This window comes from Vitis vinifera, chromosome 18 (assembly GCF_030704535.1).
Source record: "Vitis vinifera cultivar Pinot Noir 40024 chromosome 18, ASM3070453v1".
Taxonomy (NCBI): Eukaryota; Viridiplantae; Streptophyta; class Magnoliopsida; order Vitales; family Vitaceae; genus Vitis; species Vitis vinifera.
The window spans coordinates 6,887,048-6,902,124 of NC_081822.1; the positions used below are offsets into that span (position 1 = coordinate 6,887,048).

Consider the following 15,077-nt stretch of genomic DNA (forward strand, 5'->3'; position numbering starts at 1 on the left):
TTAAAAAATATTAAATTAATTAACAGATCCATAAATAACAAGTATATGTTGTTTTTGCAACTGACGAAGAGCTCATACTGGAGTCCTATTTTTGCTCAACTACTTTCCATTTTGTCAAAACGTAATGGAGAATGGCTCCCCAACGTTTACTTCATCTCCAAATATAAAAATATCGAAAATTATGTATATATCGATACTTCGGATATATACTGACGTATATTTTAAAAATATATATATAAAATTGATTAAAATTTATAAAAATATAAAAAAAATTCATAAAAATGTACTTAGAAGTGTAATAGATATTTTAAAGTTATTTTATTAAAGAATTTGATATATGTATAATATGATTTATGATAATAATATCGTATGTTTCAATAAAAATATGAATTTTATAAATATACATTTATTATTAAATTACATAAAATATTATTTCATAATTTATTATGATATTTGATTATAATATGTCTATATTTTAAAATATATATATATATTAATATTAAAATTATAATTTATTTAATTTAATTGTATTAAATGATATAAAATAAATTATGATATATGTACATATTTTTAATATTTAATTAATTTATTAATGATATTAAAAACACTATAAATATTTAATTATAAAATAATTATAATTAATTTACTTTCTAAAATTTTCTTTACATGATGAATTTGAATGTATATTTTTAATACATTACATCTGTAACACATTCAACATCATATATATTGCGAAAAATCGGCAATTTATCGCCATATCGTAGATTTTTGACGATTTCTTTCAAAATTTCATCCTATATTTCTCCATTAAATACCGTATTCATACTATCCGATACACAATATACCAGCCAATATATCACGATATTTTCTTCCATGCTTATTTCAACTATATTTTTAAATAAAAAGAAAATGATAATTATACCATTTTAGGTGCCGTCGGCCAATCTACTTTACCAATATGAATATATCAAACGTTTGCAAGCTTTAGTGCTTTACACAAACATAAGACAAATCTACATTTTATAAAAATTTATTCAATATTGTGCTTTAATGTTCCTATTTTTAAAATGGAAAAAAACTAAATTTAATACTTAAAATGTTTATATGAATCTAATGCTAAATTTTTTAATAATAATGTTGAATTTTATTAAATATATTTGCTATCTGGGTGTTCAATGTGCTTAACTGCTTATACCAATATTTGCAAGTTTTTCACCAATAGAAATTTAATAAAGATAAATCCTAATAGAAACTTTGTAAAATTTCCTTCCATAAGCAACGCTGCCAGGTCAGAGGACATGTGGAAAACATGTACGTTTTTTATTTATTTATATTTACTTTTTTGGATTGTCACTGATTCACTCTGCGACTGAGATTTTCTGACGTGGCGTTGGGCGAGACCTCATGGATTAGAAGTGCATCGCCACCTATGCTATCCATTAAGGTTAATATGATAAGAACGCTTGCATTCCCCCCGGTGGGTTCTGGCCTAGATGTGTTCGCCACTTCATACAATGCTAAACCGCCGCTTCGCTCCCTAGACTCCCTCTCTCTCGAGTCTGCGTCGTCTCTGTACCACACACACTTACGTCTACCTCGCATTCTTCTTTTTCTTTTCTGCCTATATATTACATACGTACTCTGAGATTGCTTCCTCTCATCGGTCCCTCACTCCTTGTAACCGAAATTAATTTGGAGTCTTGGGGAGAATCACTAATCTGAATTTTCAGGATACCCAATAGGTGCAACCATGATCAGTAGGAGGGCCTGCTTTCGCAATTTGATCCTATCTCTAAGAACGGGTTCCACTGCATCTAAGGTAATCTTCCGCTTGTCATTTGTTATTTTTTATTATGATTCCAAGGACCATTTTCCGATTTTGATATACTCTACTTACTTTGAACCTTTTATAGAGTTGAAAATTTTCCTCTGGTTTTTATCATTTCATGTGACTTGTAAGTTTGTCTGGCGAACTTGTGGGGTTTCAATTGTCTGGGTTTTTTGGTGTCGCAGGTTTGGTATTGTATGTGTTTTTTTGGTGCCTTCTTTTAACGTATAGTTCTTGCTTAACACGTTGCTTTGTAGTTGATTTCTAATCTCTGTATCAATGTCCTTTCTTTTCTGTGCTTGTCTTTTATATTTGTTATTATTTTTGTTTTAACAACGTAAAACAATAGAAAATCTTGATCGTAGTTGAAGAAAAGAGGGAGATGATTAATTTAGGGAGAGACTAACCCGGTTGAATTAGTTTCAGCCCTGGAAATAGGAATCTGACGGGGTTCTGAATTCAACCTTTTGAATGGTACGCATAGCTTGGATCAAACCCGTAGCGGGTGGAACAACCTTGTACATGATTGATCCAACACTTTTAAATGGTTATTTTCTTTAAATGCCGGTTAAATTGGAGGCCTCAGTGGATGTGACTTTTAAATAGAAGACGATCCACAGATTTATCAGAATTTTGATTATTTATTGAGAATCAATATTTTCCCTTTAGATACATTCAAATATGTTGACTGGGTTTCTTGTGTAAAATGTCAGCTAGAGGTTGTATCAATGAGTATTGAAATCACGCGCCTTTGTTTTGATTATAGGCTACAATTCATTTCCCATGTTCCTCAATGATCTGTCGTTGATCCATCGTATACATAATAAAGATCAAGATGATAAAAAGTACAAACTTATCTAATTTTCGTGCATTTTTGCAGCTTAGATCTTCCAATTGCTTTACGTCGAGGACTGCACCTTCCTTGCAGCCACTGGTCGAGCCCTCTCCTTATAGGTAACTGCACAAAATGAAGCAATTTGATACTAATTACTTGGTTGTTTCCCTGAAGGTGTCTTCTTCCGTACAATGAATCCCACTTTTACCCAACCAGAATTTGTTAAACAGTTAATTTTCACTTCTTTGAAGCTCAAGCCCTCTCAATTATAAATCTATATTGTTTTGGTGCCCATAGATTGCAATGATTTCAAGCAGTTTTTCAGGTTTATTGTTTAAGCCCAACACCAATTACCTGCATGAGATTGTGCAACATTGTTCATTTAATGTAATTATAATTGCTATACTGCTAGTGATGATGAGTATGCTGATGTGGACTGGGACAATCTGGGATTTGGTCTAATACCCACCGATTACATGTACACAACAAAATGCTCCGAGGGTGGTAATTTTGAAGAAGGCCATCTTAGTCGCTATGGAAATATCGAGTTGAGCCCTTCTGCTGGCGTGTTAAATTATGGACAGGTAACTAGATTGTATTCTTAATTACTTCTGCTAAAGCAAACAGCATATTTCATGTTGTATCTTTTAACTAACTTCAGGGTTCTAATGTAAAGTTGGTGGTTTTGAAATCTGAACAGGGGCTGTTTGAAGGCACCAAAGCCTATAGGAGAGAAAATGGGCGCCTCTGCCTCTTCCGCCCTGATCAGAATGCCATCCGTATGCAGGTTGGTGCAGAAAGGATGTGCATGCCTTCCCCGTCCATCCATCATTTTGTAGAAGCTGTGAAGCAAACCGCTCTCGCTAACAAGCGCTGGGTAATTGTTTTACCCTGATTGTTCTAATCTATGTTGCATCAGAAGCTCTATGCGTTCATTTAATGATTATGTCTTTTCTACTGGTTTATAAATTTTTTGTTTTGTTTTGATGTGGAGCAGATTCCTCCTCCAGGGAAAGGGTCACTGTATATTAGACCTTTGCTCATGGGAAGTGGACCCGTATTGGGTTTAGGCCCAGCACCTGAATGCACATTCCTCATATATGCTTCCCCTGTTGGCAACTATTTCAAGGTGGGGTTTCTTATTTTATCAAAGCCTGGTTTTGGTTCGGCTCAGAAAAGAAGAACTTATATGCTCTGTTGATTCATTTTGTAGCAGGTTTCGGCACCATTGAACCTATTTATTGACGATGAGTATCATCGTGCAACTCGTGGAGGGGCTGGAGGGGTAAAAGCCATTACCAACTATTCTCCTGTAAGTGAATCATTGTCTCATTTAGTTGTAGAAGAAGCTCATTGGTTTCAACACCTTGAATGCCACAAAATATGCTCATTTTCAAAAAATGACTTGTGTCTAAAGTGTTAGGTTAATAGGTTGTAGCATCGAATATAGTTTCTATGGAATGTAAATTATTTCTTATATACGAAAGTGGCTACTAGTGCTTGCTACCAAATTATTGATGCCCCCCTCGAAACTATGTTATCTATTACATCACATCCTTTCTTGTCTTGTGTAGGTTTTGAAAGCACAAAGTAGAGCAAAGAGTAGAGGGTTCTCTGATGTGCTATTCCTTGATTCAGTGAATAAGAAAAACATCGAGGAGGTCTCTTCTTGTAACATCTTCATTGTGAAGGTACTGTTGAAATTACATTTCTCATTGATTTAATTTTTCTCATCTGGTGCCTAATTGTTATCTTCACTGAATGTAACTCTAACAAAGAAGTGAAAACATAAGTGATTAGCAGCTTAGATTGTTCAAAACAACTTGGGCAGAGAATTTTGAAACACATATCCTTCAGTTTATTCCCTGCCATTGTATTTCTCTCGAAATTGGATAGATATAGAGGCAGAGCTTAGAGTGTACTTTTCCACCATTTCAGGATAATGTTATTTCAACTCCAGCTACAGGAGGAACTATTCTTGAAGGAGTGACTCGAAAAAGCATTATTGACATTGCTCTTGATCATGGTTACCAGGTGAATGTCCAGTAACTTGGTAAAAACAAGAAGCCAGTTTCTGTGCTTATATGTTCTGACAATTTCCCAAATGGGTTAGGTTAAGGAGCGATGTATTCCGGTGGAGGAAGTGATGGAAGCCGATGAAGTTTTCTGCACCGGAACCGCTGTTGGTGTAGCTGCGGTGGGAAGTATTACATATCAAGGCAAAAGGTAAATAGCCATACTTAAGATCATGAAGAACCTCTGCAAGAAGGGAAATATTAAGTCCATACTTAGTGTTGCATGCCAATCATTTTCCTTTGTTGATGAATTAAATATTAATGCGCAGGGTGGAATACAAATCGGGTGATCGGTGTGTGAGTCAGGAACTGTTGTCAATGTATACGGGGATTCAAAAAGGTCATATTGAGGACAAGAAGGGCTGGATTCTGGAGATTGACTAAGCTTTACATCCACCTCACATTCAGTGCACCCAACACTTGTACATCGTGCTGCTAAGAGCATGGTATTCCATATTCCTAATAAAATTGATGTTTAGACCAAAAGCATGGACATCTAAATTGGGTTTCGTCTTTGTGAATCCTTACCCCCCTCCGAAACTATATCCCATTCAACCTTACTTTCCCTCCTATAATCCTATCACTTATCCTTAACTCCCCTGCCTCCACAGGCCCACCCACTCTTCCACATTTTAATAACTAATATAAGTTCAAATTCACATCATTCAATATGGCAACTGGCGCTAGCAAAAAGTCATGTCTATAATAAGAGTATATATTATGGAGCCATCTCTAGTAGGAGTCTGGATCAAAGTTGTGTCTTCATGTTATTGAAAAATGATTTTCAAAAAATGAAATCACATTCTAAAAAATCAATTGCCAAGTAAAAATCATGATTTTAAAAATAAAAATTATGATTTAAGAAAATGATTTTCATGGAAGTGACCTCGTGGGATGAAAGAGCTTTAAAAACCTCTTCCACAGGTTATGGTTCAGCGTTACAAGTATTTTGTAATTGTTCTTAAAGATAGTTTTTGCTTTCATTAGAGACGAAGGATTGAGAAAAAAATTAGAGAGGAAGGAAAAAAGCAAATAAATGAAAAATTGATTTAAAATTTTGTCTTAATTTTTTTTAAAATAAAAATTATTTTGAAATCCCACGTAAAACAGGCCCTAAAAGTCTCTTCGCCAAAATGCAAAACTTTAAAAATAATTGAACGTGCGAAAGTTTTTTATTTTGTAAAAGCATTAAATGACATCTAGGTCTGCCCCGATCTTCCTTCATCTACCGCGCTCTGGGTTGTCACATCGCATGACATCACACAAAATCGATCAAGCTCCATATTCTCTCTAAACCTTTTCAAAAGTATCAAAACTAGATCTTATATGCTTTCATGCGTCTCTATTGCCGCGCAAACTAGGGATGGCAACGGGCCCCGCCCCGTTTAACTTTTTTATTTTTATTTTTATTTTTTAATTACTTTTAAATTTGTTAATTACATTAAATTAAAATATATTTTATAAATAATTAAATTATTATATATTTTTATCTTATTTTATTAATTTATAAATTAAAAATAATAAAATAAATTTTAATTTAATTTAATTTTATAAATAATCAGATGAGATGAGAAATACAAAACAGTACTCGAACTCACCTGAATCTGAATAACTCCGTCTGAATCCGAATAAGTCCGTCCCATTATCATTCTTACTAAAGGGAAATGGATTAAGTCAAGGGATTTGCATGACCTAGAAATTTAAGCGACGGGCATCAAAGAATTCCAAAACTTCAAAGCATTTTCATCGTACATTAATTCAATTAAATGTAGAACATAAATAATTTTGTAAAATATATAAAAGAAAGTAAGAGGTTTAGTACGAAGCTGAATTCCTAATAAATACAAAACTGTATGAAATCATTGCGTGATGGCCTGAGTCTGGGGCTAGGACGATAGGTAGCCCAGCAGTCAGGCCTAGCAATGGGGAAGGCGGCTTCTAGTACTTGTACGGTCAACCCCAAAAGGCCTTTCCTGCGGGTTCAGGCATAGAGAAGACGAAGAAGAAGCAGGGTTGCGTGTTTCGTCATGCCTTGGAAGAAAGTCTCCTTTAGCTATCAACGTAAAGGGAAGCGGAAGGGCATGGCTACTCTGAAGAAGGAAATGCCCATAGAAAAGACGTCTATCATGGCTACTGAAGCAGCAAGGCTGCACATAGAAAAGATTAGGACCCAGAAGTTCTCAATCGGTGCTAAAAGCCCTAATCCTTTAACTGAAGATCTCCACCATGCTGTCACAAGCCTCTCCGCGGAGCTTTACGCCAAAGATGTTCATTTTCTCATGGAGCTCATTCAGGTACATATTTCCCTTCCCGATGAATACCTTTATCAGAAGTATCTGTATATATACGACCTGCCCTAGATGAAAGCGTGTTCTTGGTTTCTTGGTGTCCGCTAAAAATGTAGAATGCCGAAGACAACGAATATAAACAAGGGGTTGAACCAACTTTGGAGTTTGTGTTCACTACCAAAGACATAACAGGAAGTGGTGCGCCTGCAACGCTGCTAGTGTTCAACAATGAAGTTGGGTTTTCGGAGAAGAACATGGAATCCATCTGCAGTGTTGGCAGATCCACCAAGAAAGGGAAGAGACACCTTGGGTTTATTGGAGAGAAAGGTACTTATGTCTACTGTCTTGCATGAATGGTGTATTTACTTTACTAGAATATATAAGTCGGTTTTTTTGCATGAATAGAAGTGGATCTAGTCACAAGGATTTTTATGAAGATTTTCTATGGTAGGAATAAAGTGGTTGCTTGAAGAGACTTCAACAGTTTAGCAAAACTATGAAAAAGTTGTGCACGCTAATTTTGATAAACAGAGTGCATCCCAAGATGTGGGAAGTTGGCAGGCTTGGGCCGAGCATGACTGCTCTAAGTGGAGACTTTGCCCACCCAAAGCGTATTTTAACCCAAACCTTGGGCAAACCCATCATTTCTAAATGCATCAGTTGCTATTTAGATTCTTGATTAAACTTTTGGTCATTAAGTTCATCCATAAGTAAATTCTGATTTTATTTGCAGGCATTGGATTTAAGAGTGTGTTTCTTGTGACTATACAACCTCACATCTTTAGTAATGGATATCATGTGAGATTTAGCGAAGATCCCGACCAAGATTGCGGAATTGGTTATATAGTTCCTGAATGGGTTGGTGGGAAACCTTATCTTTCAACTATTTGTGATATATATGGGTCCGACAAGGTCTTGCCAACGACCATAATTCTCCTCCCTCTGAAACCCGAGAAGGTGGAAGCTGTGAAAGCACAACTGTCAGAGTTGCACCCAGAGCTTCTCCTCTTCCTATCCAAGATAAAGCGGTTATCAGTATGTGGAAATACTTGCAATTCTAAAGAAGATGTCAACGTATCTGATATTTTCATATCCACTGAGACTGATCATGTGGCTTTGAGTGACAAAAGTGCAGATTCACGTGTACTTCATCTTTCAGTTAAAGAGGATGGGGCTGAGGAGACATGCCGATATTATATATGGAGAGAAACATTTCCTGTGAAGCCTGCTAATGAGTTTAGTGCGAGGAACGATGTAAAGAAATGTGTTATTTCTATTGCTTTTCCATTTGGGGAGAGATTGAAAAGGGGAACTTCTGCTGTTGGTATCTTTGCCTTCCTTCCCACCGCAATGATCACAAATTTCCCATTTGTTATTCAGGCAGATTTTGTTCTGGCCTCCTCGCGCGAAACAATACTCTTGGACAACAAGTGGAACCTGGGGATTCTTGAATGTATCCCTTCTGCATTTTTTCATGCTTTTATTTCTTGTGTGAAAAAAGATGCCACTACTATTTGTTCAGTGGCGCAGGCATTTGAATTTTTGCCTGCTCGGTCTTCTACAATTCTTGAGCTGAACAACATAAGAAAGTTGATAAAAAATATGCTGCAAGGGGAAGCCTTTATACCTTGTGAAATGTTTGACAATCGAAAGCATTTCTGCACCCCTCAACGTGCAATTAGGATTCTCCCTAAATTTCGTGAAATCCTTTTCCAAATGAAGGAACAGGGGGTCCCTTTGGGCGGTATGTTCTCTTTGAAAGAAAATGTTATACATTCTTCTATTGATCTCATAGAATTTACAGGCATTCTGGACTACCTTGGAGTGCCATCGGTTGATAATAGTTATCAATGGTATGGTAAATGCATTGAGTTCTGTAACCTTGTTTTGTCAGCTTCAGAGGATGCATACATGGAATTACTTTGTTTTCTTGCTGATAATGAGAAGATATCTTCCTTGAAGGACTTTAAGAAGATGCTTCTTTTCAAATGCGTCAACAGGAAGGGGCATGTGAGATTGTGTTCTATAGCAACAAGAGGGATGTTTAGGATTTATTATTCTCAGGAGCCTAAACTTCACGCTTGGCTAACTGAATGCAATATCGAGTTTGAATGCCCTGATGACATGTGTTTCTTGCCCAGCCCTACATTGGAAGCTCTTATAAGCCATAAGAGAAGTTCATTAATTATGTGTTGGCTTAAATATAACACAGGTTTAAGCCCTTTTTCGGCGGTTTCTTATTGTGCTCAGATATCTGATCATCTAATGAAGACAGATGAACCTAGATTTGTGATTAAACTTGCCCATTTTCTTTATCACGCGCATTGCAAAAAGTTCATAATGGAGTCAATGCTTTATGGTTTATGTACAAGAATGCCTGTCATTGATGGATCCAATTGCATCAGAAGGCAAAAGAACGTGACTCTTGTCTCTGCACCAGGGAGCAAATGGAAGAAATTGTTTGGACCAAGTAATCCATTCTCAGAAAATAATTATGTTGATATAGGGAAGGTGTATGCTGAAGGTGGTCAGTTTGCTGGAGAATGTACTCCCAAGGGAGTGATCCTTAGCTTTCTTAGCACATATACTAGAGCTGTGGACATACCAGAATTACACCCTCCAAATGTTGTGTTGAAAGTGGCATCATCAAAATTGACAAGTGAACAAGGGTTTTTACTACTTGACTGGATCCGGTTTCTGAGAACCAAGGGTTCATATATACCAGCAAAGTTTATTGAAAGCATTCGAGATGGAAGGTGGATGAAAACATACTTGGGATTTAATTCGCCAAATCGATGCATTCTTCCTGATGAAGCCGGAAAAACTATTTTTGGGATGATGAGGACTGTTGTTGAGAGATTTTCTATTCTAGACCAGGACTTCTATATGAACCGGATTACCCTGTATGCAGATGAGCTGAAATTTCTTGGTGTGAGATTTGGGTCGGATGGTGTGCAAAAACTTCTTGTTGATCGCTTTAAGTCCCTTGCTGCTTCTGGAATGAGTAAAGAGTGTGCATTTTCCTTGCTGATGTTTATCGGTATCTTAAAGGGAAAAAATATGCTGGATGAGGCATGGCTGGGAGTAATGAGGGAGGGCAAATGGCTGAAAACTTTCAATGGCTATAATGCTCCAAGGGGATCTGTTTTCCTGCAATCTGAAATAGAGGCTAATGCTATTTTGACTATTACAAGCCTCCCCCTTGTTGATACTGGGTTTTATGGTAGTAATCTTAGTTCTTTCTCATCTGAACTAACGTTACTTGGAGTTGTGTTGGATATGAAGGTTTATGAATTGGTTGAGGAGAGTTTGAACTTTCCTGCTGACTTGTCATCCCTGACTTGGGACAGTGGTTTCTTGATACTTAAATGCATCAGATACTTGGGGTCTGCTACAAGTTCCTTGGTTGAAAAGACCAGGAATCAACGATGGTTAAAAACCAGTTGTGGATTCAAACGTCCCTTGGAATCTGTTCTTGTTAACCCAGAATTCATGCGTTTGTTGGATGCTTTTGAGGTTCCCATAATCGATGAAGCCTTTTATGGAAATACAATCAGGTCTTTCGCAGCCGAATTGAAGGCAATTGGGGTGGCTGTTGATCTTAACAGTGCATTAAAGCTGATAGTCACTCAATTTAAGTCATTCTTATCTTCTTCCAGCCTGACTCCTGTCAAAGTGATTTCACTACTAGAATGCATCAGAGAAATAAATGAAAATGTGTCTTCACAGTTGCAGGAACTCCATCAATGCTTGTTGGGGGAGAAGTGGTTAAGGACTCGTAATGGTTACAGGACCCCCAGTGAATCAATACTATTCAGCTCTAAATGGGGAACCATATCTTTATTTGTTGATCTGCCTCTCATTGATGATTCCTTTTATGGTATTGTCATATATGGCTTTGAGGATGAGCTAAAGATGCTGGGGGTCATAACTGGATTTGAAGGAGGAGCTCCATTTGTAGCCAGAGGTCTAACCCGGCCAATTGAACCTCGATTTGTGACTGACTTGGGTACAATTGCATTGCTAGAATGTATCAAGTATCTAATGTCAAAGTCTAATGATCAGCCCTTACTTGATAATTTTTTTAGCAATTTAATGAGAAGCAAGTGGTTGAAAACTAGGAAAGGTTACAAAAAACCTGAGGAATGTATCCTGTTTGATCCAACCTGGGAAGTTATTCTGGAGGAGACTGATGCCCCAATGATTGAGCATACATTTTACAAATCTGAAATATTTATGTACAAGAATCAGTTGAGGGCCATTGGAGTTAAGGTGGATCCTGGGGATGTATGCTCTCTTCTGTCAAGGTATCTTATGTCACTTACAGAGACTTCTTCAATTACAAGGGTATACAATTTCCTCCACATGTTCAATTGGAAGCCAGAATTGCCTGATAAAGACTATCAGGTATGGGTTATTAACCACAATGGTAACAGTGGAGGAGAATGGGTGAATTCTCAGCTTTGCATACTTCATGACAAGGACAATGTATTTAATTCCCACTTGTATGCACTTGACAAGTGTTACCAGAAGGAACTGTTGCCCTTTTTCTCTTCAGCATTTGCAGTTGCTGAATTTCCTTCGATTGACGATTACATGTGGCTCTGGGACAGCTTGGTCATGAGAGTTAATAGTCAAGTGACTGCCAAAGAATGCTGCTCTTTTTGGGACTACATTTTGAAGAACTGGAGTCCGCACACAGAGGATTTCCTGAAGAAGAGGTTAACCAAAGTGCCCGCCACCACATCTACAAGTGAGAGAATCCATCTAGTGAGCAAGGAACTGGTGTTTATCCCTGATGACTTGCAATTGAAACATTTTTTTTCTAGTATAGATGGAATTCCACTCTTTGTATGGTTGCCCAAGTGCAAGAGCTTTTCTACTGTTCATCCAATGAGATTGTTTGAGATTTATGAGTCTCTTGGAGTAAGAAAGATATCTGGTTCTGTTGAGTGCCATGCGAGTATTTCACATTCTTTGGATCAATATAAGATGGATCCGAGAAATGGATTGATAGGAAGAGGTCTCGTCAGAATTGTATTGGGGTTTATTGCTGGTCCTAGGGTGAGCATGCCAGTGGAAGAGAGACATAAAGTTGCAAAACTACTGCTTGACCTCTCAGTATTTGAAAGCCGTGAACCAATTCTAGTCAGTTATCAATTGCTATTGACTGCAGACAAAACATTGGAAGTAGAAGCAGGGAAGCTGGTTTTTTGGGACAAGAATTCTTGTAGGCTGCTGATTGATAAATCAGGTTATGAAGACCGAAAATCGAATATTAAATTTGTGAGTTGTTTTGCACGTGAAATTGCTGAAGGACTATTGGCATGTGAAAAAGCTGATGCAATCGAAAACCTGAGTAAGATAATCCAAATAGGTTTTATGTTTGAGTTTAAGGAGGAATCCATGGTTACCTTGCTTACAAGTGAGAATTTGGAGCTGTTTGCGGAGGATGAGAAGTTCCTTGATGCTGCATGCCTCTTGTCAAAACAGTCTCCAGTGATAAGATCTCTTCCCGTCATGCCTCCAATAGATGACAACTCACAACTGTTGACGCAACCAAACCTCAAGGAGAGCCGTTGGAGAAAAGTTCCAAACTATCCAGATCCTCCGAAGTTCAGTTCTTCTTCTCTTTATCCAAAGCGCAGGTCTCAACAGCTGGAGTTATTAAGCCCACCTACGCCAGAATCTTCCCAGAAGAAGCCCCGACAATGATGGAGTTCCTTCCAGGTGTGCCATCATACCATTAACTTTCTTTTTTATGAATTTTAATGATCTCTTTCATAATATGGTGCATTCTGATCATTTGGATGTTTTTTCATTGAAGTTTTTGTTGTCTACTAGCCGTAGCTATTGATGGTTTTTTGTGCACATCAAGATTATGTCCAAAATAAGCTCTTCGGGTGATGGGTGATGGAAAAAATGGAAATGTTAGAGCGGAAATGGTGGATAAAAGGAGAAGATTGAAATCCATGAAAGTGAAGAACTATGGAGAGTTCAGACCGTTTGAATCTTCATCACTATATTTGCATTTCCATCCTTTTGTATCTTCACAGGCTATTTTGTGAACCTTCAAGGTCGTGGTTTTAAAGGGGATATGGTTACTGTGCAAAAATGTGAAATGGGTGTTTCGGGGTAGGATTACAAATTTGGGTGGATGTTTATTTTTTTGAGTGGTTAATGAAAATGTGGTGAATATTTGTATTTAAATGGATAATGAAAATTGAATTAGGATTATAGTAAATTAATAATGAATATTTATGTTTACATAAATAAAATAAGAAATGAATAAAACTATAAAAATTCAAATTAATGAATAAATGTATAGGAAAAATATATTTTATTTAAATATGTTCATTCAAACAAAAATTCTTCGTTTTTATAATTGTTTTATTTAGAATATATTTAATAAGAAAAATGATGTTTATTATTTTTCAAAAATGATTACTAGATGTATTTTTTTAATGATTGAAAATATTTTTTTAAAATAAAAAATATTTAACTTAAATTTTTTTTATAAACAATAAATTCACTTTTTATTATTTTCATCTTTAATAATACATATTCAATATTAAGTGATTAAATTATTATGTTTAGATTTACAATATTTTTATAAATTATTCTAAACGAATGCTTTTGTAACAATTTCAATAATTTTATATGTAAGTTTATTTTATTAATTTTTAACTCTATTTATTTGTATTTATTTTTGTATAAATTTCATAATCTTTTTAAATTGTTTTAAGCTTTTAAACTATAACTTTTTAATTTTCATAATCTTCAAAATCTTTTCACCTCGAGCCGAGATGTTAAGACTAACGACTATCGTGCCTCAGGACTTAGACTGATACTGCAACTTCGAACCATGTCTCTGTCATCCTCTACTCCCCCAGTTGAAAAGAAAAAACACCCTGTTCAGTCAGATTTCTAGTTGGAACTGCCCCTCCTAGATGGGCTCAGCTTGCAGCCCTAACCAGCCCAAGCACTACCTTAGATGTGACTGCCTATACTGTTCGACATTAGTTATTGGCATCAGTAATGGGCTACTTGCAAGTTCCCAAGCTGTAAGTGCACATTTTCCTTCTGGACCTCTTAAGCCCAGTAAGTAAATGAGATGGGTTCATAGTCATATTGTAGTTACATTACTCATCTGACCATGGTTTTATTGCTGACTTCTAATTTTAATTTCTGAGGATCAAATCTATTAATTGATTGGATGATTAATCCACTAATCATTGTCGTTTGATAACCTGCTCAAACTTTGCAAGGGGGATTATGTATGCATAGAGAATGGCAGCCTGGTGAAAGGCCCAAGGAAATTAAAACTGAAATGGCCTTATTATATACCATATCATTGATCAAGAATTTGGAGGTTTGTCGGTGTCTTACTTGTGTGTTGGGCTGGGTAGCCGCGAAGAAACTCTCATATTCTTATTTTAAATTGTCATGAAATACCGTTTTAATTTTTGCCCATGAGATTCTTACAAGAGTTTTCTTGCGCTTTGTGTTTATGGTCAGAGTTCCTTGCATTTCTCTTTATTTTCTAATATTATGCTGAAGCCACTTGCAGCAGCTGAGCAGCATCCTGGACTGAAACAAAATAAAAAGAGAATGCTGGTTCTGCTAATATAATACTTATATTGATTCATCACTTCTAACATCTCAAAATTTTCGAAGAAAAAAAAATGGAGAAAGGGAGAGATGGCTACTTCTGTCACACTTGGGATATTATGGCACTACAAAATTTAATGGTAAAAGAAATTATCAAAGATATTTAGGTATGTCCATCTACTTCCAATCCCAACTCACGCCTCCTACTACTATTCATCAACCGAACCCACACCAACCATGAGAAAAAGTATGAAACCATGACGACTTTCATATGGTTTTGTGAAGTTGGGAAAGCCACATTCATATATCAGTTGCAATTTTTGATTAGTTCAGTTGCCGAAGCCACCACATATTTACAGCTGTGTAGAGTGCGACACCAAATAAATGAAGTTAAGCGTCATGCTTGAGTTCATTGCATTTGTCCATTTTTCTCTTGGCCT

The 15,077-nt window shown here is 36.3% G+C and overlaps 2 protein-coding genes across 2 annotated transcripts; both read left to right on the forward strand.

Moving 5' to 3' along the window:
• Positions 1–1,462: 1,462 nt before the first annotated feature.
• LOC100266106 (branched-chain-amino-acid aminotransferase 2, chloroplastic) lies at positions 1,463–5,224 on the forward strand. The gene is made up of 10 exons (XM_010666170.2): positions 1,463–1,819; positions 2,709–2,782; positions 3,076–3,247; positions 3,364–3,540; positions 3,661–3,792; positions 3,880–3,975; positions 4,238–4,354; positions 4,602–4,697; positions 4,777–4,889; positions 5,008–5,224. The coding sequence occupies exons 1-10, from the start codon at positions 1,751–1,753 to the stop codon at positions 5,120–5,122; spliced, it is 1,161 nt and encodes a 386-aa protein (XP_010664472.1). The 5' UTR covers positions 1,463–1,750; the 3' UTR covers positions 5,123–5,224.
• A 1,412-nt stretch (positions 5,225–6,636) lies between these two features.
• Positions 6,637–13,236, forward strand: LOC104882599 (uncharacterized). Its single transcript, XM_010666614.3, has 4 exons — positions 6,637–7,032; positions 7,143–7,353; positions 7,760–12,756; positions 12,854–13,236. The coding sequence occupies exons 1-3, from the start codon at positions 6,766–6,768 to the stop codon at positions 12,739–12,741; spliced, it is 5,460 nt and encodes a 1,819-aa protein (XP_010664916.2). The 5' UTR covers positions 6,637–6,765; the 3' UTR covers positions 12,742–12,756; positions 12,854–13,236.
• Positions 13,237–15,077: the final 1,841 nt, after the last annotated feature.

What these genes read in the sequence shown, in the direction of transcription:
- LOC100266106 (XM_010666170.2), top strand. Translation starts at nt 1,751, where the DNA reads ATGATCAGTAGGAGGGCCTGCTTTCGCAATTTGATCCTATCTCTAAGA. An exon ending in CTGTTGGCAACTATTTCAAG is followed by an intron (nt 3,793 to 3,879) that starts GTGGGGTTTCTT and finishes ATTTTGTAGCAG; the next exon opens with GTTTCGGCACCATTGAACCT. An exon ending in ATTACATATCAAGGCAAAAG is followed by an intron (nt 4,890 to 5,007) that starts GTAAATAGCCAT and finishes ATTAATGCGCAG; the next exon opens with GGTGGAATACAAATCGGGTG.
- LOC104882599 (XM_010666614.3), top strand. Translation starts at nt 6,766, where the DNA reads ATGCCTTGGAAGAAAGTCTCCTTTAGCTATCAACGTAAAGGGAAGCGG. An exon ending in TTCTCATGGAGCTCATTCAG is followed by an intron (nt 7,033 to 7,142) that starts GTACATATTTCC and finishes CTAAAAATGTAG; the next exon opens with AATGCCGAAGACAACGAATA. An exon ending in TGGGTTTATTGGAGAGAAAG is followed by an intron (nt 7,354 to 7,759) that starts GTACTTATGTCT and finishes TTTTATTTGCAG; the next exon opens with GCATTGGATTTAAGAGTGTG.